General features: G+C 34.4%; 3 protein-coding genes across 3 annotated transcripts; 2 read left to right on the forward strand and 1 right to left on the reverse strand.

The window, feature by feature from the left end:
- Nucleotides 1–5,246: 5,246 nt before the first annotated feature.
- LOC127126086 (probable galacturonosyltransferase 6) lies at nucleotides 5,247–17,230 on the forward strand. The gene is made up of 11 exons (XM_051054936.1): nucleotides 5,247–6,006; nucleotides 6,105–6,139; nucleotides 6,457–6,498; nucleotides 6,635–7,178; nucleotides 7,286–7,359; nucleotides 7,796–7,943; nucleotides 8,052–8,122; nucleotides 9,680–10,002; nucleotides 10,358–10,715; nucleotides 15,497–16,012; nucleotides 16,403–17,230. The coding sequence occupies exons 1-11, from the start codon at nucleotides 5,895–5,897 to the stop codon at nucleotides 16,676–16,678; spliced, it is 2,499 nt and encodes an 832-aa protein (XP_050910893.1). The 5' UTR covers nucleotides 5,247–5,894; the 3' UTR covers nucleotides 16,679–17,230.
- Nucleotides 17,231–17,332: 102 nt separating this feature from the next.
- LOC127126087 (photosystem II reaction center W protein, chloroplastic) lies at nucleotides 17,333–18,423 on the forward strand. The gene is made up of 2 exons (XM_051054937.1): nucleotides 17,333–17,793; nucleotides 17,867–18,423. Exons 1-2 carry the CDS (start codon nucleotides 17,697–17,699, stop codon nucleotides 18,178–18,180), a joined length of 411 nt encoding a protein of 136 aa, XP_050910894.1. The 5' UTR covers nucleotides 17,333–17,696; the 3' UTR covers nucleotides 18,181–18,423.
- Nucleotides 18,424–20,656: 2,233 nt separating this feature from the next.
- LOC127130287 (uncharacterized) lies at nucleotides 20,657–21,598 on the reverse strand. The gene has a single exon (XM_051059324.1). It carries the CDS (start codon nucleotides 21,596–21,598, stop codon nucleotides 20,657–20,659), a length of 942 nt encoding a protein of 313 aa, XP_050915281.1.
- Between the last annotated feature and the right edge of the window lie 3,403 nt (nucleotides 21,599–25,001).

A 25,001-nucleotide genomic window follows, 5' to 3' on the forward strand; every position in this document is an offset into this window, starting at 1 on the left:
TGGTTCCATGCTCACTTTACATTCATCAATACAATATATGTTGGTCAGAAAGGAGATTCACCATTGCATATTCAAAGTTTGCACTTCATTTTCCCGTAAATAAGTCTTCGAAATTTATAGTTTCCAATTTTAACAATTAGTTTTCATGACCTCGAATACCACAACTGGTGAACATAATACTTCAATAGCCATTTTAAATAAGACAACTTCCAAAAGAGACTATATGCTGCCTTCTCCGACCTACCAAAAAATCCCGAACCACAAGGTATATATTTATTATCTTCGAATTATTCATATCTTTCATTTTCTTACGTTTCGATTGTAGGCGAACCTGAAGCACAAATTGACCTTAATGTTGAAGGACCATCCAATGCATGAGAAACTAAGAAGACAGAAGAGCCCGAGAAAAAGGTACTTCTTTTTTTTCTAAACTTTCCTCATGGTTTGAGACGATTCTAACATTTCATCTTTCGGAATCAAAAGCGTAACCCTAACTCCACGGTTACCAAATCCAAGAAAAAAAGTAAGTCTACAACCACTTCGACTCAGGTACATAAATGATTTCGGCCTTCTTTGTGATCTTTTTCCTAAAAACCATCTTACTCTTTTAAATTAAATTTTAGGCTACTCCAAAGCCAACAAAAACTCAGGCTAGAAAAGAAAGCTCAGAGGAGATTGAGGAAGCTCTTATCTTCTCAAGGTCAAAATTTAGAGCCTCTCCCCGACCAAACACAAACCAACAAAAGAAATGAACTCCCAAAAAGTCAAAACCCAAGAAAGATACCACAACCTCGACTATCGGTCCCTCCAACAAAAACAAAGAAGAAGTAGAAGTAACAAAAGAAAAGGATAATAAAGAAAAGAATCGAGAGGAAGCTCAAAACCTTATACCAACTAAAAATAAAAAATTAAATGCACCTCAAAGCGAACTAGTAGAAGAACTAGACAAAGCTGAATCTAAGGTACTTCTCGATTTACCCCTTATTCTCCTCTTTGTACCTTACTTTAGGCTTCAACTCATTATTCTTTCCTCTTTTAAGGGAACAACTAAAGTGAACCATAATAAGACAGAGACTCTACCAGGTATCCCTCGACCAATTCCTTCTGAAACAATATCTCACATCCATTGGTCAGATTTTTTTATTCTAGCACTTCAACTGTTCATCCAGACAACCAACCCATAAATAAGATAATAAATGCTTCTCCATAACCTGAAGTGGAAATCAACGTCGACCAACATTCTCCATGAGGCAACAAAGAATTGGACAACACCACTGCATTCTTTCAAGATAATATGGCTCTAGATGTTCTACAACCTGATAGCCCAACAAAAAACAATAAAGAGTAGGCCATGACCAACCTCGAAATTTCCCCAGTTACAGAAAATGATCAACCTGCCAACAAATAACCAGAGCAAACTCAAGTTGACATCCATGATTTAGTATCGAACACGTCTTTGATATGAGATGAAATCCTTGCTTTCAAAAGAAAAAAAAATACAATTGAAGCTCTCAAGAGACTCCAAAAGCTTTGCAAGCTATCGACAAGCCTTATCTTCAAGAAAAATTCAAGCAAGTGTCTGTATGACATGATTTATCTGACAATTCTTGAAGCTTTAGAGTATGAAAGAGAGAAAGTGTGAAAGCTTGCCATATCGCATATAAGTGAATAATATGTTGTAAAAGCATAAAGGATTCTTCATAAAGTTATACAACTAATCATACACACACACAAACAAGTTTTAAAACTTATTTTTCTTAAGAAAATATTTCTAAAAATGTTTTGAAGTCGTTCCAGTCGAATTCGGAGCTATTAGAAATGTTATAGACAACTTTTTTGTACTCACCAATCGATTGACACTTATACCCAATCGACTGGGTTAGTGCAAAAGTACACCTTAAACATTTAGAACAATGTATTAATGAACGGCGTCGACTTTATATCGTTTCTTTCCTTTTAAAACCTTATAAATATTTATTTTTAGGCCAACCAATCGATTGGAGCATGATTCCAATGAATTGACTCATTAATTTTGGCCCAAAATTTTTTCCTTTTTTTGTGTCAACCTCTAGCCTATAAATATAGGTTCATTCCCTCATATTTTCACATCCAGAATGCGAGCTTTCATATCTCACTCCTCACTCTCTCTAAAAATATTTTCTGACATTCTCTCACTTAGAAATTAGTTGTGGTTCTTTCGAGAAAGGTCATTTGTTTGATGATGAATTATGTATTTTGTAAGGGTATAATTGTAAATTCACCAAGGATCATTATATTGGTTAAATAATTCATCCATTAGGGATTGTTTGTTTGGGTTCAAAGCTAACCCATTTAAAAGCTTTAGTTTTAGGGATTTAGGTTTTAAGACCTAGGTTCGTAAGCTTAGCCTCATTTAAAAACTTACTTTGGTTCGATATCAGCCCGAATTAAAATCTCAAGTTGGTTTGTGATTATCCTGTGTAAAATCTCTGACCGGTTCATTAGCTAAACTCGGTCAAAAGCTTTCATTGGTTCGAGATCAACCCAAATTAAAATCTCAGTGGTTCGAGGTCAGCCTATTCAAAACTCCGATTTGGTTTGGGAGCTCATTTGAGTTTAAGAGATCTCTTTAGTTTGAGATAAGCCTGTGCAAAATCTCAATTTATCTTGGGGACTAACCGCTTCAAGTTACTATTTAGAAAGAAGACTATCCGCATTAATTCTTCATTTGGAAGGAAGGCTCACCAGTTCTCTCCTCTATATTGCGATTTGGTTGAAGTTAGCCAGAAACTTCATTTCCTTGTATAAGGGGGTTTGAGAGTTCAAACTACTAAAATCTCTTAAGATTTACTGAATTCTCTCAAGAAAAAAATCTTTGGGAGAGGATTAGGTCTTTTCTTTATGATGAGACCTCTATAATTTCTAGTGTTGTCTCTCTATCCTTTAACTATTTTCTTTCTGCATATTTACTTTTTACTGCAAATTTCTCAAACACTTTTTAAATGTTTTTAAACTCTGAAAATGATCGTAAAAGTTTTTTAAACTACCGTTTTTACGAAACACATAATTCACTCCCTTGTTGTTTGTGGAGTCATATATCCAACATTGTCGGCCTCTCATTAACCAAGACAAGAAGAGCCTGGTCTAACTCCTTTTTATCTATTATTTTTTATCTCAAATTTCAAATCCACCTCTCTTTGTTCTAAATAATCTGTGGCTTCAAACATCGCTCTTCCTAGCATAACACTTCTCATCAAACATGTCCCAAATAATTAGATCACCCTTTGAAGGCTCGTTTTCTTTGCATAGTTTACATCACCAGGCATATTCAGGTGATTGTAGAGAAAAACCAACCCGTCAAAATTCTCTTCCCAAAATAGAACTCAGAGGGACCTCCTTGTGAAAATTCGTTACATTCACTTCCTTGAAACAAACCTTTCTTTGAGTTAAGGGAGAATGAAGTCTCTAATTCATCTTTACCTTTCCCAAGATCCACTTTCTGCTTTTTGGGCATGGAAGATAACTTTACCTCATGGTTAATTATGGGTTTCTGAATATTTAGGGGAGAAACTTGAATGATTTTGTCCTCATCTATCATCTTCCTTTTCTTAAGGGCCAAGGTCGGATCAAAGGGGTTACTTTTCTGGTTTGGAGGAATCATCTTATTTCTTTTGGATTTGGCCTTCTCTATCAACTGTTTCCTCACTTTAATAGAAAAATGAGTCATTCTTCTCGCAAGACATGAGGGGGGGGGGGGGGGGGTTAAATTAAACACACGGGTAAACATAACTTACACAAGGAACAAAAGGCTTCACTTACCTAAAAGACCTATGAGCTAAGGAATGTCTCCCTCATACCTTAGCAAATCCTTCCCACTCGAAGGTCAAAATTGCTAAAAAAAATCAACCATATCTTTCTTGGCCTCACTAAACTTATCAAAATTATAACCAGTAATGGATAAAGGTGCATTCGTCCAACGAAAGGGGTGTGTCTCTGTTAAACATAACCTAAAGGTTGTTGGCGACATCCGAACCCAGATGAACTTATCTTTCCAGTTCTTACAGTTATATGAGTAAGTGGTTAGAATGACACTTCCAAGAGTTGCACTTACAGAAACCTAACCCCTTATATTAACCCATTTGGTCTCATTAAAAGAAAAAATACCAATAGTAAGAGTAATGTCAAGACCTCTGTAAATAATTTCAAAACCTCGAGTAAAAGCCCAACTATTAGGATGACATTGGAAGGAACATCATTTATAGCCTTCAAAACCTCTATCTAAAAAATAGTGAAGGCTATACCAACTCCAAATCCAACTATTACCCCATATATAAATACAAATATTCATCGCCCACCCCTTTGGATCGTCACACACACACACAAATATGGACGCAAAAAGTTTGGAACTGATCTTTGTCATTATATAGAAAATCAATTAGTGTTATTTCATCATAGAAAACATTGTTTCCTGAAATGATGATCACCACACGCAACCTCACGAATCCTGGGGGATTAGACACTAAATCAACACTACTATCACTAGAGAGGTCATTATTATCACTAGATAAACTCTCATAGCCACCCAACATTTCCTCTGTCACAAACTTCCAATATACCTTACCATTTCCCCATTTCAAAAATTTTAAACTGTAAATCTATAACTCATACCTCTCAGAATCCATTTATGGTTCAAGTGCTTTTCCCAAAGAAACATATTCCCCAATAAATACCATGCCTATATAAACAAATAAGAAAAATATGAGAGGGTAAAAAAAAAAAATATCTAAGTACAAAAGGATAAATATATATATATATATATATATATATATATATATATATATATATATATATATATATATATATATATATATATATATATAAAAGAAACATGTTTTCTTCAATAAATTTGAAGGATACAAATTAGAGTAATGAAAACAAAAGAAAACCTAAATATTTATAAACCGACACTATGAAAAAAATATGATTCACATGGCTGACATTTCATTTAAAGCTATTGATACTAAAGCTTGAAATCCTAGTCATCTAGATCAAATATTTCAAAGGATTGTAATCATTACATTAGTTTAAAGTGGAAGATATAAAAATCACAGTAAAGACCAAAAATCATTTAAAAGGAAAAGGAAAAACACATCATCTCTGCACGTCTTGTACTTTCGAGATTGTGTATTGATAAACATATTCTGACCTCTATGTGATAATTGATTTCCTTATGAGACAACCTCTATGTGATAGTTGATTTTCTTATGAGACAATCAAAGAGATTATCGTCTAAACTAAACTAATTTTGTGTATTGGCGAATCAAATTCTAAGAATACTGTGACTCAATGCAATAAGATAGTTCAATTTTCTTCATGTTATGCTCATTTCGTTTCATTTCAATACCGTGTGGCATGGCAGGTGCATATCATATGACCAACTGACCTTCACATCAACGACAGCACGTATCTATCGTCTTCATCTCCTCAACTATACAACTGTTCAAGAACTAGTATAAATATCTGTAATTAAAAAAGTACTCACAAAAAATAAATAAAAATAGAAAGTACACCTTCTATTATTTTGTTCCCACTTCCCATCCCGTGTCAACCTACTTGGCGGTAGAAATCTCGAGATAGTATATAATGCCAAAATAGAAAAAGAATAATAGTAGGAGTACGAAAAAAATAATTAACAAAGAGTAAGAAATTCAACCGGGCATTTCTTGCAGGGGAGAGAACATGGATTATGGATGTAGCTGCTTCCACTCTTTCTTTTTCTCTCTCTAAAAACCGAATAACTGATATAAACAGTTACGAGAAACCCTAGCCAATCCCTCTCTAGATTCCTTTTATTCAACGCATCGAATTTCTCTGTGATCTAGTTTCCGTGAAATGTGCTTCGCGATCGATCATCGATGAAGCAATCTCATCAGTGGCAGAGGACTTTGCTCCTCTGTCTCCTCTCTCTCTCCGTCGTCGCTCCGGTCATTTTCGTCTCTCGCAGGCTTCAAGTTCTAACACGCGATGGTTAATCTCTTCTTCACCGGCTTCTGTGTTTCAATTTTTGTTTATTATATCGGTGTTTTATTGATTTTTGTTTTCTGTTGAATTGAATTCCATTTCAGGTCGGAGAGAGTTTCTTGATGATTTATCCAGTGTTGTAAGAATCTTGATTCTCAAACCTGATAACTTTATTGCTGTATAGCTTAACGCGCTTGTAATGAATCTTAGCGGTGGAAAATATTGTGAAGCGTACTGTTTTTTTTTTTTAATTAGCTATATGATTTATTTGTGGTGTCGGTGAATTGAAATTTCCTGTGCTCTGTTGAAGTTTAATAATGGTTAACATATTTCATGTTTAGTTATTTTAACTTGGGATTTTTCGTTGTTGTAAAACCTCAGCTGTCAATTGAACTTTCTACAACTTTGAATGTTCTGCTTCGGGAATTGAATTGATTGTTTATTTGTTTGTTGCAGAAATATAGAACAAATCCTGTAAAGTTAAATGCTATAGAACAGGTAATGCAATATTTGATTTGGATTTACGCTGTCATGTGTTAAATAATTAAAATCATTTCTTGTTTTCCATCTAGTGATTTGGAGAATACATACATCTAACTTTTGCTTGTGATTTGGGCCCTTTCATGCAATTCAGGTAGACTCGGAAGAATTAGAAGAGCCAAAGCAAGTTGTTTATAAAGAAAATGATTTTGGTTCCAAGAATAGCGATGATTCGGAAAAAAATAATGATTATGAGGACTCTGAAGAATTAGAAGAGCCAAAGCAAGTTGTTTATAAAGAAAATGATTTTGGTTCCAAGAATAGCAATGATTCGGAAAAGAATAATGATTATGAGGACTCTGAAGAATTAGAAGAGCCAAAGCAAAATGTTTATAAAGAAAATAATTTTAGTTCCAAGAATAGCGATGATTTGGAAAAAAATAATGATTCTGAGGACTTGGAAGAATTAGAAGAGCCAAAGCAAGTTGTTTATAAAGAAAATAATTTTGGTTCCAAGAATAGCGATGATTTGGAAAAAAATAATGATTATGAGGACTCGGAAGAATTAGACGAGCCAGAGCAAGTTGTTTATAAAGAAAATGATTTTGGTTCCAAGAATAGCGACAATACAGAAAAAAATAATGATTCTGAGGACTCAAGAATTGAGGGGTCCCGAAATAATTACTTGGAAAAAAAAGGTTTGTATCCCTCCGTTCACTTCTTAATTTGTATGGTCAACATAATGCCACTGAAATACTCAACACTGTCGTTACGGGCTAAAATTTTAATTGTAATCAACTTTCAGAATTCGACCATGATGATGAAACACAAGACCAGGAAGGACAGCAGAAAGGATTGTCCTCCACAGATGGAGATCAGGTTTGGACTAATTCTTTTTGAATTTTTGGCATTATAAACTGGGGGCTGCTTGATTGCTATTTTCGTGTTCTAAAAGTTAAAGTTAAACATGAAATTGTTCCCTAAAGGAAATTGCAGCTATGTTAAGATATAATCTTCTTGTCTGTCAATCTCACTTCATTTCTTTAAAATTCAATAGCAAATGTTTTCGAGTTAAAGTTTGAATGCTCTCCTTTGGAAATTGAGTTGATTGTTATTTGTTTGTTGCAGAAATATAGAATAGATCCTTTTAAGATTTAATGCTATAGAGTATAGAACGGATAATGCAATATTTGATTATAGTTTATGCCATTGTGTGCTAAATACTTAGAAATCTTTCTTGTTTTCCTGAATTGATCTGGAGAATAAATACATCTAAACTTTGCTTGTGATTTGGGCCCTTTTTTTTACAACACAGGAAGACTCGGAAGAATTAGAAGCGGCAAAGCAAGTTGGTTATAAAGAAAATGATTTTGGTTCCACGGTTAGAGACCCTTCGGAAAAAAATATTGATCCTGTGGAGTCTAGAATTGAGGGGTCCAGAAATAATTTTTTGGAAAAGAAAGGTTTGCATCCCTCCATGAACTTCTTAATTTGTTTGGTCAATATAATGGCACTGAAGTGCCCAATATCGTGGTTACTGGCAATTTTTAAAAATTATAATCAACTTTCAGAATTCGACCATGATGAAACAAAAGACCAGGAAGCTCAGTGGAAAGGATTATACTCCACGGGTGGAGATCAGGTTAGGACTATTTTATTCTTTTTGGTTTTCCTTTACTATAAACTAGAGGCCACATGATTGCTATTTTCTTGTTCTAAAAGTCAAAGTTTAATGCGAAGTTGCTAACTAGTGGAAGTTGCAGCGCTATGTTAAGAAATGGAGGAATCCATTGTGAGATATATGGACGTAAAAAGTAGATAGTGGATCTCTCCATCAAGTGGATCCCACCATCTTTTATTGTTTTTTAAAATTTTCCAAATCCCGCTGTATCTCTCTCTCTCTCCAAATGGAACCCTCCATTTCTTTTGAGAATTGGAGAGATCCTAGCCTACATTAGTGACAGTTAAATGAACCATATTGACATAACAAAACTTATCAGATATATGAGCTGTGCCGAGGTTTTTATTTTTTGGACATCAATTTCTCCAGCCATGTAAATACTATTCATGATAAGAAATTGGATCATAGACTTGCACTTTTTTGCTTGACATCCTATAGATCGCACTTATTATCTTGTTTCTTTGTGCTAATATTATTGTAAGAATACAGGTTTACTTAACCGCTCTTTAACATGTGTCATTGTAGACAGGAATGCTTTATTACTTTCTGACATTATAATTTAAATTTAAAGTTATCATAAAGCATAACCCCGTGTTGAAGTTATCAAAAAGCATAACCTCATGTTGCTTTCATTCTGAGGTTTTGTTGGGCAATCAACTTGAGATTGATAATTGATTCCTTTGATTGCTCTCCATTTTTTGCTTGTACACTTTCAAATCTGAATTCATCCCTAGTGGTTGGTTTTGCCGTGCCTAATGGTTAGCTAACTAGGAAGGTCTGGACTTCGAAGGACTTTGACAAATCAGTAATTCATGAGGTTTACTATGCTTGAAACTTATGATTTAAGCAGAGGACTGGAGTTTCTGGTCAATTTCTAAAGAGATCAGCTTTTGTAATTGAAGCCAACCTAGTTTTATTGGAGACTATAAAAAGTCTTATTTGGTTATTTTTTTGGCTTATATATCAACGTCCAGATGCGAGCTGATTTGCTATTGTAGTAATTTGAAACAGATCCAGGAAATAGTTATAAATGACATGTGTTATCACATGTTATTTACGCATTCCATTTCTAAAAACAATAGTTTGTTTTCCTTTGTATCACTTCTTCTGGTCCTATATATAAGAAAAAATGAAAATCATCAAAGCCAAGGAACTTCACTTAATGTTTTGATTTTGAAAATTTATTATAAACATAATCCTGACATTAAGTGTTTTTACACCTACTCATGGAGAATAATTGTATTTCTTGTAAAAATAGCAAAGATATCAAAGTAATTTCAACAATTAATATATGAGATTAAAGGTTGTATTTGTTTTGCATCTCCATGCTTTTACCCAAACACATGTATTTTTACTTGGCAGGGAACTGGATTATATTATATACAGAGAAATAATAATGACGGTAGATGGAAAACTTTCTCGGTGTATACATGTTCAATGTATAATTGCAAAATAGATTGTGGAGAAACTTATTCATGTAATCTAATATTAACCTTTTTAAATTGCTTTTATTTTCAGAAGAAATTTAATACAACAGTTATGGACAATCAGAATATACAAACTCCCTTTCAAAGAAAGAAAGTTGAGAATATTATTAAAGTTACTGAAAAGCAATCTGGTTTGACAGTAAGCCAACATCGTTATATTTCACGCCATCGGTCTCGCAAAGTGACAAATCAGACAGTTTTGGAGATTAAGGATCAAATTATCAGAGCCAGAGCATACTTGGGATTTTTTCCACCAAGCAGCACCTCACACTTGGTGAAGGAGTTAAGGATGAGAATTAAAGAGTTGGAACGTGCTGTTGGAGAAGCTACCAAAGATTCAGATCTTTCAAGGAGGTAAGTATTCTCTGTAATTCTGTGACTTGCAATTTCTTCAGCAATTATTACCTTTTGTTCCACCTCACCACTACTACAAATTTTCTTAGCCGACTCTTTGCTTCTATTTGCACCATCATATCCCCCGTGCTGATAAAAGCAAATCAAATGTACATACTTCAGTAAAGGAAGTTAAAATTGGAGTGATAAAAACATTACTTTTTCTCAAAAGTTCAAATTCCAATCTGCGAAAGTATGACGTTGTCTTTCAGTACAAAATTAATGATAGAGAGAACATTTGTGTAGACTTTAGGGGACATAAGTTGTTAAAAAAACACGAGAATATTTTCAATCTGAAAACAAGTGAAGTTCACAGTGCTTTGCAGAAAATGAGACACATGGAGGGTTCACTGTCTAAAGCCAACCGAGCTTTCCCAGACTGCTCTGCTATGGCTGCTAAGCTCCATGCGATGAATGATAACGCTGAAGAACAAGTTCGTTCTCATCAACACGAAGTAACCCATCTTGTTCATCTTGCTGCTAGGACCACCTCTAAAGGTCTTCACTGTCTTTCTATGCAACTAACTGCTGATTACTTTTCCCTGAGGCCTGAGGATAGAAAGCTGCCAAATGAAAATAAGATTCATGATCCGGAACTTTATCATTATGCTGTCTTCTCTGACAATGTTCTGGCATGTGGAGTGGTTGTTAACTCAACTGTGTCTAATTCCAAGGTAAATATTGATAAGTTTTTCAAAAATTATTTAACCTTTCTTGCTTTTTATTCATTTGTTCTGTGCATTTCCTTTTGTTGAACCCTGATGTAACTCATGAAAAAGAAAAATTGTTCTAGCAAGTTTAATGTCAGTAAATTTATGATATGGACCTCTAGTTCTGCTGATTAGGATTAATTATACAGATTAAGATTTATTGTTTAATTTACTTTTAATAAGTTAGCATAACGAAATATTTAAATTTGAATTTCAGTACTTTTAAGGTAAGATTTTAGATTAGAACTAGTTTTTCCTATTAAATAGGATACTATCATTTAAATTTAAGTGACAATAAGTTTAGGGAAACGTTAGTTATTAACCTGCTCTAATTAAGCCTTTAAGGCCTATTTAAAGGCATTATGATTGAGAATAAAAATCATCAACAATTATTAATAAAACTTGTGAATTTAAGAAGAAACTCTAGCAAGGATGAGTTCGCTTTTGCCTTTACCATAGGCCGAAGGAAAGGTTCTATTGCGTCTAAGACTATGTCAACGCGATCCCAAACCAGGGACCATAACAACTTGGTATTGTGAGCCAACATGGATGACACAAATTTAGCATCACGCATGAAGAATTTTATGGAACAAATGGCAGCCAGGCTGACCTCTCCATCATAATTCAAGGAGCCAATAAAGGTTTTAGAAAAAAACAATTCAGGAGATGCAAGAACCCATGATCTTAACCGCAAAATCTCGATGTTGTTATGATGGAGCAGTATTGGATGGACTAACAAGACCTGCATTTAATTTTTATTGACTTGGAGAAGGTGTATGATAGAGTGTCTAGAGAGATTTTGTGGAAAGCTCTAGAGAAGAAAGGGGTCAGTATTGTATATATTCGAGCTATCCAAGATATGTATAAAGGGGTATTGATTAGTGTTCAAACACAGGGTGGAAAGACATGCGATTTTTCCATTACAATTGGTTTGTATTAAGGTTCAACCCTAAGACCATACCTTTTTACCTTAATTTTGGATGTACTCACGGAACATATCCAAGAGCTAGCATCTAGATGCATGCTTTTTGCAGATGATATAGTCCTTCTTGGAGAGTCAAAGGAAGATTTAAATAAGAGGTTGGAAACTTGGAGACGAGCTTTAGAAACACATGGTTTTCTCCTAAGCAGAAGTAAGACGGAGTATATGGAATCTAAGTTCAACAAATGAAGAAGATTTTTTAACCTAGAGGTGAAAGTTGGAGACCATATTATCCCTCAAGTCACTATATTTAAATATCTTGGATCCGTAGTACAAAATGATGGAGAAATAGAAGGGGATGTAAACCATCAAATTCAAGTTGGGTGGTTGAAATGGAGAAAGGCATCAAGTGTTTTATGTGATGCAAAGGTACCACTTAAGTTGAAGAGAAAGTTTTATTGGACTGCGGTAAGACATGCGATTTTTGTACGGGACAAAATGTTATGCGGTTAAGAATCAACACTAGAATAAAGTAAGTGTAGCAGAAATGAGGATGTTGCGGTGGATGTGTGGTAAGACTCGACATGATAAAATTAGAAATGAAAATATTAGAGTGTCGGGGTAGCACCTATAGTAGAGAAGATGATGGAAAATAGACTTTGGTGGTTTCTGCATGTAGAGAGAAAACCTATATATTATGTAGTAAGGAGGTAGATCAGATGGAGAGAAGACAAACAATTTGAGGAAGAGGAAGACCCAAAAAGACTATAAGAGAAGTTATTAAGAAAGATCTCGAGATTAATGATTTGGATAGAAGCATAGTCTTTGATAGAACATTATGAAGAAAGTTGATCCATGTAGCCGACCCCATCTAGTGAGATAAGACTTAGTTGTTGGTGTTGTAGTTTTCCGTGGACTGCACAATCAAGTAGTCAAATCAATAGAAGCACAAGAAGACGCACAATCATCTTTCATAATGGAATTTTTAAGCATCTCTTATAAAAACAATGTAAATTGAATATTTTAAGTATGAATAATTTACAAGCACTAATATATTTATATAGTTTATGCTAACTTAATGGGCTTGACTATTGAACTAATGAACTTAATACAAATTACTACTACCCAATAATAAAGTATACTATTTACAACATTCCCCCTGATGAATGCATATCTACCATTTTTCAGCTTAGAAATGATCTTTTCAAAGTTATTCTTGTACTTCTTAGTTAGAAGATATGCAAAGTTGTTTTGGAAAGAGATATATGGAGTGAAGATTAGACCAATTTTTTCTTTGATAAAATGTTGACAATATGTTTTGTTCTATCATGCTATATTGAATCCAAATAGTAGATTTTTTTTATTATAATAAAGTCTCATTGGTTCATTCGCTTTATCCTCAAGTCTTCCAAGATGATTTTCAACTATAGTAGTTCACTTATTCCTTCCAACATTCCTGAACTTTGTTTCAACACCTGATCTTGATATCACATTTTGTTTTTACTCTTTCAAGTCATAGGATTCTCACTCAAGAAGTGTAATATTCTGTAGTTGATCTCTTATCTACGATTGACTCTATATAGTCAGCATCAATATATACTTCAAACCCGCACTTTCATTTTGTTTGAACAGAATTCCTCTACCTGAAGTTTCTTTCAAACATTACCTATTTCGGGATGCAGCTTATAAATGAGTCCCTTTTGATTGCTGTAGCTTATAAATGAGTCCCTTTTGGTCGGTGTATTAACTGGCCGACTAAGCTTACTGCAAATGCAACATCATGTCTTGTAATTTGTAAATATGATAGGTATATACTTTTGTCGATTAGTCTTTGATACATTTCCTTATCAATTACAATATCTTCTTCAACGTTCTCCAGTTTTACCTTTGGATCGATTGATGTACTTGCAGGATGTCAGCCTTTTCCCAAAGATCTGTAATATATTTCTGTTGGAATATAATAATTTCTTTTTTAGAGTAGGCCACTTCAATTTCAAGAAAATACTTCTGTTTTTTCCAAGGTCTTAATCTCATTTTTTTTCCTGGCGTAGTGTTGATCTAACAATTGTTGCTCCACTTCACCTATCATTATATAATGTCGTCCACATACACCAATAACACTGTTATTCCCTTTGACTAATTGTTTGATAAAAGAGAGTATGGCCTCTTTAGTGTTGTTTGAAGTTCAAATCTAAGCTTTAGTGAATATTTCAAACCACATATGTTCCTGGTAATTGTTTTAGTCTATTTAATGCCTTTTTTAACTTACAAACAGTGATGGCAGCAATTTGTTCACCATATCCAAGGACAATTTCATGTAAATTTCTTCGAGTTCTCTATGTTGGTCGACATTTTTTATATCAAATTTTTGCAAATTCCAACCACAATTAGCTATTAGGGATGATAGCTCTCTAGTGTATTTAATTTTGCAATTGGAGAAAATGTTTTCAAGTAATCCACTCCATAGGTTTGAATGAATCTTTTAGCTACCAACTTTGCATTTTACTAAGACCCAACAGGAATGTCATTTTTTCTTGTATGTATTATATTCTTCTCGTATCTTACACCAGTTCCAACATTTCCATCTTTTTTAGAATCAATTTAAGTCTCAACATTGCCACATCTAGTTTGAACCTCAACTTCTGGTCTAAAAGTAAGGCCAGGAAGTAAAAGGGACAAAGTTTATGTGATGGAGGGTGGTAGCATTTGTGTTCTTTTTGGATAGAAGAATATCTTCTATAGACACATTTTAAGGCTTTAAAATTAAGTTTCCATCTACATCACTATGGACATGACATGACCGAACTACGTACACCCAAATATTATGGGATGTACACTCATATTTTGAGTAAGATTATTGGAGGTGGCCACATTAGGATAGAACGAAGACAAAAAAATCTCTATAGGAGTTTGTTCCTTGTATTAATTTAAGCTATTTTAAGAATATCATCATTAAATATATAGCGAGTTTAGTTAAATTTGCACATATTTGAAACCACCTAATGAGTTTTTTTTTACTTGTATTCAAGACCATATGGAGTAATCTTCATTTTTGTCATTTACACCTTAGTTAAATTTGCACATATTTGAAACCACCTAATGAGTATTTTTTTTTACTTGTATTCAAGACCATATGGAGTAATCTTCATTTTTGTCATTTACACCTTTCTCAATTTCTCTATTCTTGAAGAACTATTTTGTAACTATTGTTATTTTTTGTTTCTGATAACATCACATACAAACTTAAATAATGAAGGAAAAGCTCTAAAGCACGGGTACTTCTAAAATGGTGATGTACCAATACCGGGTTCTCACCCGTACCGCGTACACATACCGTACTCTTGGCACTTATGTTATTTTCATTATTTTGTTTTGAATGAAATTTATGATTCTCATAGATTGATATAATATATTTATGTATTTACGTTTATTTGTTATGATAACTTAACACAATATTTATTATTTAAATTTTTATGGTGACGTTGAAGTTTTGTTGTAAATTGAACAATTTTAGTTATCTATTAATACATGTTATTGACAAATTCTTATTTTCTACTGACATACCAGTACTTTGATTTTTATTAAAATGCCGTTTGCAGTATCGGGTACCGTACCCGTAACTATGCATCATAGAAAAAAAAGTAATTTTCTAGGGAGGATGACCTCTTCTACATTGTTAGTCTTAAGCAATTTATAGAAGTGTCTAAGTTTTAGCCAATACATGAAACACAATGAGATAGGAAAACTATATGATATCTCCTTAGAAGTATTAAGTTTGTATATATAATGGCAATAAAACTTGACAACGACTTTTAAATTGCAGGAACAGGAAAAACTTGTTTTACATATAGTGACCAATTCACTCAACTTTCCTTCAATCTCAATGTGGTTCTTATTAAACCCTCCTGGGAAAGCCGTCATCCACATACAGAACATAGACAATTTTGAGTGGTTGTCCAAGTACAGTACATTCAAGAAACAAAATTCCAGTGATCCAAGATATACTTCTGAATTGAACTACCTCCGTTTCTACTTGCCAGATATCTTCCCCACTCTAGATAAGATTCTGCTCTTTGATCATGATGTGGTGGTGCAACAAGATCTCAGCACACTATGGAATATTGACATGAATGAAAAAGTAATCGCAGGAGTTGGGACTTGCCAGGAAGGTGAAACTTCATTTCGTAGGATGGATATGTTCATAAACTTCTCAAATCCATACATTGCAAAGAGGTTTGATGTCAATGCTTGTACATGGGCATTTGGGATGAACTTGTTTGATTTGCAGCAGTGGAGGAGGCATAATTTAACTGGTGTCTATCACAAATATTTGCAAAAGGTATGCTTAACAGAGATATATATTTTGTTACATGCTTCTAGTTATTTTCTTTGTTTGGTCTATCTATTTTACACCCATCCCCAAAATCTCTCGGTTGCTCCTTGTATTGGTTTAGTAATTTAGAATTAAAACAGTTTTTTAATTGCTTTCACTGTTCATTGCAAAAGAATATAAACAAGGTGGCTTTTCTGTAATTAAAAGTAAAAAATAAGAAATGAAAATAGAAAAAAATCTATGTTTCTGTATCTCTAACTTTGATGTTTGATTCTAATGAGGAATGTGTCGAAGTTCTTATTTAAATTGCATAAGATGGAGCAGAAGCGTATTTTTTTTATAAAGTTCTGATGCAATGATAATCTGATGTGATTTTCTCTGGTTAATTAATTGCAGGGTTCCAACATGCCATTGTTTAGCGCCGGCAGTCTGCCATTAGGCTGGCTCACCTTCTATAACAAAACTATGGTTTTGGGCAGACGGTGGCATATTGTTGGCCTTGGTTATGACTCGGTCGTTGACACAAATAAGATTGAGCAAGCTGCTGTTATCCACTTTGATGGAATTAGGAAGCCATGGATGGATATTGGGTTGGCAAGATACAAGAGTTATTGGTCCAAATATATCAAGTTTGACCTCCCTCTTTTGCAACGTTGCAATATTCAGGCGTAGCCCCAACATCTAAAATGATTCTACTTGGCAAGTGTTGGTTGACTAGTTTGCTGCTGGCACATTTATTGATTACCTGCCTTAGTCGATTCTTTCTTGTTCTTGGAAATTCTTCTTGTAAAGCCCTTTGTAGCTCACAGAACTTTTACATATATTCTTTTAGAAAATTAAGCTATCTGTAGTGGTATAAAGATGAAAAATATGACTTACAATGGACATGTTAGGTGTTTGGAGATGCCATTTGTTGTGTAAATAATGCATTCCCGTGCTTTGTTACAGGTTATGCCACCATAGTTTACCATTATTTTACGTCAGTTTCGTGCAGACTAGAAGTCGAAGATATGTTTTACTCTGGACTTTGGAGGATAGATTTATATGATTATTGAAATTACTTGGTGCTTCTTTATCCTGTTGCACGAGGCTAGAAAGCAGTGGGTATTCAAGTATCATTCGTGTAATATTAGTTTATTGTACTATTTAGGAATACATTTTTTTTAATGTAATTTATATAGGAATGTTGTTACCATCATATTTATTTTCACAATTTCAAACCAATTGAGTACTCTGCTGTATAAAATTAATTATTTTTTTGTTTATCATTTTAATAAATAAAATTTGTTTTAAAATGATAGTGATTTTTATTTTTTAATGTATTGTGCAAAAATTTTAAAGGAGGGTTATTATGAAAAGTATTAGCAACAATTTTAATGTGGTGTTCAGGAATTTAATATTCATTGTCTTCTAGTTATAGTTGGGGATTCATGAATGATAGTGAAGCAATGGTTGTGCAAGTGAAGTGTTGGGCAGCAAACCAAACAGGTCGCATGACACGTGGGTAAACTCAATTGGATGTTTGTAGATATGGATATATCTACTAACGGGTTTTCATTTTCCAATCTATCCACGGTGTGTGGTGCATAGATTGACAATGCGACATACTTTCCCATTTGTATGAAATAAACAAAGTGTGGACAGAAGTTGGCTACCCATACTAGGAAACCTGAATCGATATTGAAGAAAAATGGCAACCATTATTGCTGGCACCTCAACATCTTCAATCATCCGCACAGGTCTTGTGCACAAGCAACCTCTTGGAGTCTCATTCCAGACCGTAGTTGGTAAGTTAATTTATCCTCAATTAATTAATATTCCTAGTGAATCAACTAGTTTATTCCAAAAATAATTCTATAGGATTGCCATCAATGGCTAAGGTTGGAAGAGTGAGGTGTTCCTTTGAAGGAAAACCTGATGTGCAAGAAAGCAGCTCAAACATAGGAATGGGAACATCCTTGATAGCAGCTATCTCTGCTGCAACGTTATCAAGTCCAGCAGCCATGGCTTTGGTAGATGAGAGAATGAGCACCGAAGGAACTGGTCTTCCCTTTGGGCTTAGCAATAATCTTCTTGGTTGGATCTTGTTTGGTGTCTTCGGTCTTATCTGGTCTCTCTATTTTATCTACGCTTCCTCCCTTGAAGAGGATGATGATTCTGGATTGTCTCTGTAAAAAGTCCAAAAGATATGCACCTTCGAAATTGCACACAGTTCAGTCCTTTTTTGTTGAATTGAAAAACTACTTAAACTTCTGCTTCACAATATGTATGATTCCTATTTTTTATTTTACTTTTTGGAATATGATTCCTCTTTTCTGGTACTTTCAAATGGCCCATTCTTTCTGTATTTTTGATGTTTGTTTGACTAGCTTTGAGAACCTGTTCAATGGCTCATGGAGGAAATTTTCATAACTATACATCAGTTACTGTTTATAATTTATGATATTCAGTTATTGAGAATCAACAATATTTATTAAAGAGCAAATCTCATTATCATATTATCAAAACACATCAATAATATTTGAATGAAAGTGTGAGAAAGAGAAAACCACAAGTTTTGTCTCTAAGAAACATAGGCTGGGAACTGGGCTCATAGAAGCATAATATTACCTGTTTATGAGTATATACCAAATGGAACACTACCTCAACATTTACAGAGAGAGAGAGGTGGGGATTAAGTACTTCCATGGAAAATAAGACTCACCAATCGCCATTGTCTCTGAAACTAATAATACTATAGAGATATATTCTGCACATAATCTTCCTAATTTATCAAAGACAAAATCTAGTAACATACTTTTAGTTTAATTTAAAAAGTACTTGTCACAATGAAAAACCATAAACTTCTTATAACATAAAAGTGTTGAATAGGCTATATTTTACGATTATAAGACACGCTACAATAAATCGATATCGTTAAAAACAAATTGAAATTCTGGTACGTAGATAATAAATGTCATATACGATGTTACGGCACCAGGATAAGGACATTGTCACAACACAAACAATTACAGTGTTAAAGTAAATAGCAGGAAGTAAATACCACATGTCAATTGTTAATCCAGTTTGGTGCAACGTCACTTACATCTGGGGATATCCAAGTCATGAAGGAAATCCACTATAATATTAGTTTGAAGTTCAAAACAACCTCTGATTTTACAAACTTCTCACCTAATCATTATCCGTAGAATTTCTATCCAAGACTCTCCTAGATATGAGATCTCTCTCACTTTCCTTCAATCACACAACAATGATAACAATTTCTAGCAATAAATAGAAGACACACTTTCAATAAAACATAATCCACTCGTACTTAAAAACTCATGAGTGATTCACAATTACAATTCAAAAACTCAGTGCAATTCAAGCATTTGAGTGATACGAGAATGACTCACAAATAATAATGAACAAACTAAACCCTAACATAGACTATCACATATGCAACTTAGTTGTTTTCTTAGGTTTAGAATCGTCCTTTAAATAGTCCCAGAATAGCATGAGCTTCAGGCTAAATAATCAACCGATCAAAATCAAACTGCTGCACAATCTTCTGCAGAATCAAATCAAATCAAATCAAATCAAATTTGATCAAATCAAATATGATGTCTCCTTAAATGTTCTAACATCCTTTCTTAGGAAACAAGACAAAACTTAAATCGACCTTTACTTCTAAAACAAACGCTTCTTGGGCCACAAAATACGTGAATCAAATCTTCAAAGAATCTTCACTAATCTTATGCTAAAAAAATAATCTTCCAAGAATGTAACACCACAACACACCACGATGTCGTACAAGCATGTCAAGACATCTTGTCCAACATCTTGCTATTTCACTTGTTTTATCAAAATACTATCAATCACAATACAAATAATCTAACAATCCCCCCCTTTGGTAAGTTTTGACTAAAACAACCTTTGTAAAACATATCTTGTAAAAACCAATAAACTCAAGAGAACTTCTTCAAAGAAAATGCACAATAAACAAACTTGGAACTTCTCCAAGATACATCAAAGCCATACACCTCATAACAAGATAAAACCAACCCCACAGAGAATGTCACATCAGAGAGAAATAACCACTCACAACACAAATTTTATGCAGAGAAAAATAAATTCTTCTAGACAGGATGTCAAGACATTTGGTCCGACTTCACAACAACACATATGAACAATCATTAAGTAAGCATGACATCATTAAGTTAGAAGAGAAAACACATATGCTTCCCCTAAATAACAGAACAGAGGCAAGAACTACTCCCCTTCCGTTAGTACTCCCTCTCAAGGGAAAAATGCATAACTAGGCATAGACAAAAGAGAGCAAAATACCAAATAATCATTACTCCCCGTTTTTAGCCAAAAAATTGACAAACAACCATAGAAGTAGCAGAGAAAAATTGAAAATAGAGGTAGCAGAGCATACAAAATATTATGTTACAGACCATAAGTGCTAAAAGCGCTCAAATATGCAGGGCATAACCCACAAAACAAATATAGAAGCAATAATCAAAACATATCAGATGTAGAACTGACATCTGTTTCTCCATCAGTAGCAACATCAACATCAACATTTTCACCCTCCTCATTTTCTTCTTCCACATCATCAGCCGCATTACCATCATTACCCTCGATAATTAAAGCTTTGATCAGTCTTTACAGTCTGATTTTCTTTTCAGTGCAAGTTTTAATGGTTTCATCCAAAACCTTGCAGGTATCTTTCAGTTCAACAATTATTCCATCCTTTGAGGTTGAGTTGACAGTTTCCTTACGAGATGTCATGACAATGTTTGGGACACGTATTCCTACAAACAACCTATAATGCAAGGATATAAGAGATTTCCTCTTACTTGTTGTATCAGAACTGATCAAGATCCCAGGGTGCTGATTCAATTTCCCCCCACAAATTAGAGAGGGAAAAACAATATGAATTTTCACAGCAAAAGTACTAGCATGCTTCAGAGTTTGCCCAAAGATATAAGACCCAAAATCAAACTTGGTTTTTGTTCCAACAATGTAAATAAATTTACCCAAACCCGTAGCTATGGTTGAAGTATGATTTGTAGGAACCTGATTGGTAGCTCCTATCCTATGAAGCACAACATACTTCACACTCAACTTGCTACCCGATAACTTACCCTTTCTTAGCCATTGCGACACCTGTTTGGCAGCGAGTTCTTTATAAACAGTGTTATCAGTTCCTTCTACTTCAGCCTGCTCATCCCCACACCTTCCCATAAACATGTTAATCACCTCAGGAGAAAACTCCACACATCTACCTCCCACATACACCTTTATGTATTCCTTACTCTTCTTATTATCACAATCCATAGGAATGTTCACAATGAAATCCTGTACTAGCATTTCACAACACTTACCAAACCCATCAACACTCTTCATTAATCCTTCATTCTCAATAAGACTTACTACCTCCTTACATTCAAGAGTATCATTCCCAAGTTCTCTTTCCAAAGCCAACCTCCTTTGGTACACAAATCCATTTTTCAACATTTTCAATAAAGTGAACAAAGATGTTGTCATGGGAACTTCAGGCACATTAGTATGAACATTTTTCCCAACAACTTTCTTTAGAGGCATGATGTCTTAAACATTCTAATCGTCATCATACTCAGAGTCACTTGAAGGTGGTTCCTTCCTTTTCTTAGTAGGAGCCACAACCTTTCTCCAACCTTTAGCAGGTCCAACATGAACACTTTTCTTGGGAGCCTTAGATGGCTTGCTTGCAGATGCAACATCCTTTCCGGTTATATTCCTTAATCTTTTAGAATTACTCGGATCCAATCTCTTTTCGATAGGCTCATCATCAGAATCTAGATCATCAATATTTACAATATTAGTAGAATTATCCTTCTTCACACCAGTAATTTCTTCTTCTTCAGACAAATTTTTCTCCTTCTCAACATACATACTTTTATCATCAAACTCATCTGTCTTACTATCAACTGGAGTTTCGTGCACCACTAAAGGAAGGGAAGAGAAAACATTATTTGCACGCCTCCATATTAGTAATTGCTATAACTCTTTAAACATGAAAATTCCCAATTCTCCCCTTAACTTCTCAAACTGATTTGCATCCAAAGATTTAGTAAATATATCTTCCCGTTGCTTCTCAGTGGCCACATGCTCAAGAGTAACAATGTTGTCCTCAACAAGATCCCTAATAAAATGATGACGAATATCAATATGCTTTGTCCTGCTATGTTGAACGGGATTCTTGGATATATTGATTGCACTCATATTGTCACAATATAATGTCATGACATCCTGCTTGACATTATATTCATTTAGCACTTGTTTCATCCAAATCAATTGAGAGCAATTGCTTCCTGCTGCAATATACTCAGCCTCAACAGTAGACAATGACACACAATTTTGCTTCTTGCTGAACCAAGATATAAGATTATTTCCCAAGAAGAAACATCCTCCAGAAGTACTTTTTCTATCATCAATATTACCTGCCCAGTATGCATCACAATACCCTACAAGCATGGAATTAGAACTATAAGAATACAACATGCCATACTCACTAGTACCATCGATGTATTTCAAGATCTTCTTCACTTGAGTAATGTGACTGATTTTAGGCTCAATCTGATATCTAGCACATACTCCTACAACAAAAGTGATGTCTGGTCTATTAGCTATAAGATGCAAAAGACTACCAATCATACTCCTGTACAAACTTTGATCCACATCAACACCTTTTTCATCCTTAGTTAATTTCAAGTGAGTTGCTGCATATGTCCTTTTGTGACTAGCACTTTCTAGGCCAAACTTCTTCACTATACTCTGAACATACTTTCTTTTGAGAAATGAAGATAGTATCATCCATTTGTTTAACTTGAAGACCAAGAAAATATGTTAATTCACCAACAAGATTCATATCAAATTCAGATTGCATTTGCTTTGACAAAATGTTTAACCATCTGGTTCGACATCCCTCCAAACAAAATGTCATTAACATATATTTGGGCTATTATGAGTTTACCATGTTCTTCTTTAAAAAACAAGGTCTTGTCTGTTCCCCCTTTCCTGTAGCCATTGTTGACAAGAAACTCAGTTAACCTTTCATACCAAGCTCTAGGTGATTGCTTCAATCCATATAGATCTTTCCTTAGTTTGTATACATTGATCCATAATTCATCAGTCAAGGCCTCATTCACATTTTTAGGTTCAAACTTTAATACAAAGCAAGCATTAGATATCACATCTTTGGATCTAGTGGTGGTCCCTTAATTAAGATTTCCAATAATAATTTCCTTTGGATGATCTTTTTGAATTCTGATAGAGGTAACTTTGTTGGCTTGAGGGTTATCTGATTCAGTCCTTGCTGGCTCAATGTTGGACTCAATGTCTTCCACATTTTCTGAAGCATCAGTCTGCTGAGATGATTTTCCTGTTGGTGTAAGCCCTAGAGGCAAATACTTTTGGTACTTGTATTAAATTATTTATTAATAATAAAAGGCATTTTCTTTATTATGTTTGTTTAATAAAGTCCGAATAGCTAGTCCGTTTAATGTATCAAGTGTGACATAATCATAAGATCCCATTAAACATAAGGACACTATTCTTAAAGTATCCGTAGTCGAGCTTTGTTGTGAAGTGGGATAACATTAAAGCATTAAGACTATTATGTATATAGACTGATGATCACATCTCATGGATCATGGATAATGAGTTATCAAGTCTTAGACATAAGTATGAATATTATGAGTAATATTTATACTGGATTGACTCGCTATAAGAATACTACATAAAATGTTATGCAAAGTGTCATAAGTTATTCTCATGGTGATAGTGGTGTATACCACCCTTCGACCTAAAACCACTATGGACCCAAGATGTAGAGCCGAGTGCTTTATTGTTGATTAAACATTGTCCGTAACTGGATGACCATAAAGACAGTTGATGGGTACTCCACGAAGCATACTGAGGGACATGAGTGACCTAGATGGATTTTGCCCATCCTGCTGTTTACTGTGGAAATTGGTAAACAACCGCTGGTCCTCCCTAAGCCTTAAAACTAAGGGTTACTTCCAGGATCAACCAGTTGATCCTAAGACATGTGCTGGTGTAACAGGGTGACTTATTCAATTCGACAAACTATTAACTTTGTGAGAAACGACTTCTGACAAAGTATTGAACAAGCACAAGTTTTTTCCACACGAAATGATGATGCTATAGCCTATGGGTGACTCGTGACCGACAACACTATAACAATCAAAAGACATACACAACGAACAACCTTTTGGTGAATTCTATTATCGTAATAGAATCAGTGTCGACAACGTAGACGGCAACGTAAAATGATAATTCAAACGTAAATGAAATTAAAATAAAGTGTTCAACGGGAACAATTGAAAAATAAGGAAGTTGCATTGAAGTAAATGTGGTGACTCACGTACATAGCACTCTTAAAAACTCTTGCTTCCTCGCGTTGGGAATGTGAAGTTTTTTACAAGTGATTTTGGTACAAAGTGAACACCCCGAATCCTCTGTGGGATCCCCTATTTATACTAAACTAAAGAAACTGTCTACAAGCAAAACTACTCAAAAATAATAGACGTCGTGCCACACAATCTAACAACTGCTCCATATTTTGGCGCTTATTCTCCTTGTTACTGCTAGTCATTTTGAATTTCAAACTTATCCTACTCAGGAATTTATGTCGACACCATCTCCTATGTGTTTGACACAACCAAGAATTTCTTAAGTCCCAATCTTCAGTTCAGTCGACAGAATGGATTTCGACCAAACATGATTCCTCTGTCGGTTTCATCTCATGGTAACTTGTGGTTTTCCCCGTTCTTGATTATCTTGGGCTCGACTTTCTTTCAGACCTCCCCTTGATGGGGTATAATCCTTAAATCCATAAGGCCCTTTCATTGATTACACCTTAAACATGCCCTATCAATTTCTTGTGGTAACACCTACGTAACAGGATAAATGTCTAAGGGCCCAATATTGAACTGGACAAAGA

The sequence above is a fragment of the Lathyrus oleraceus genome, chromosome 3, assembly GCF_024323335.1.
Source record: "Lathyrus oleraceus cultivar Zhongwan6 chromosome 3, CAAS_Psat_ZW6_1.0, whole genome shotgun sequence".
NCBI classification, from domain to species: domain Eukaryota; kingdom Viridiplantae; phylum Streptophyta; class Magnoliopsida; order Fabales; family Fabaceae; genus Lathyrus; species Lathyrus oleraceus.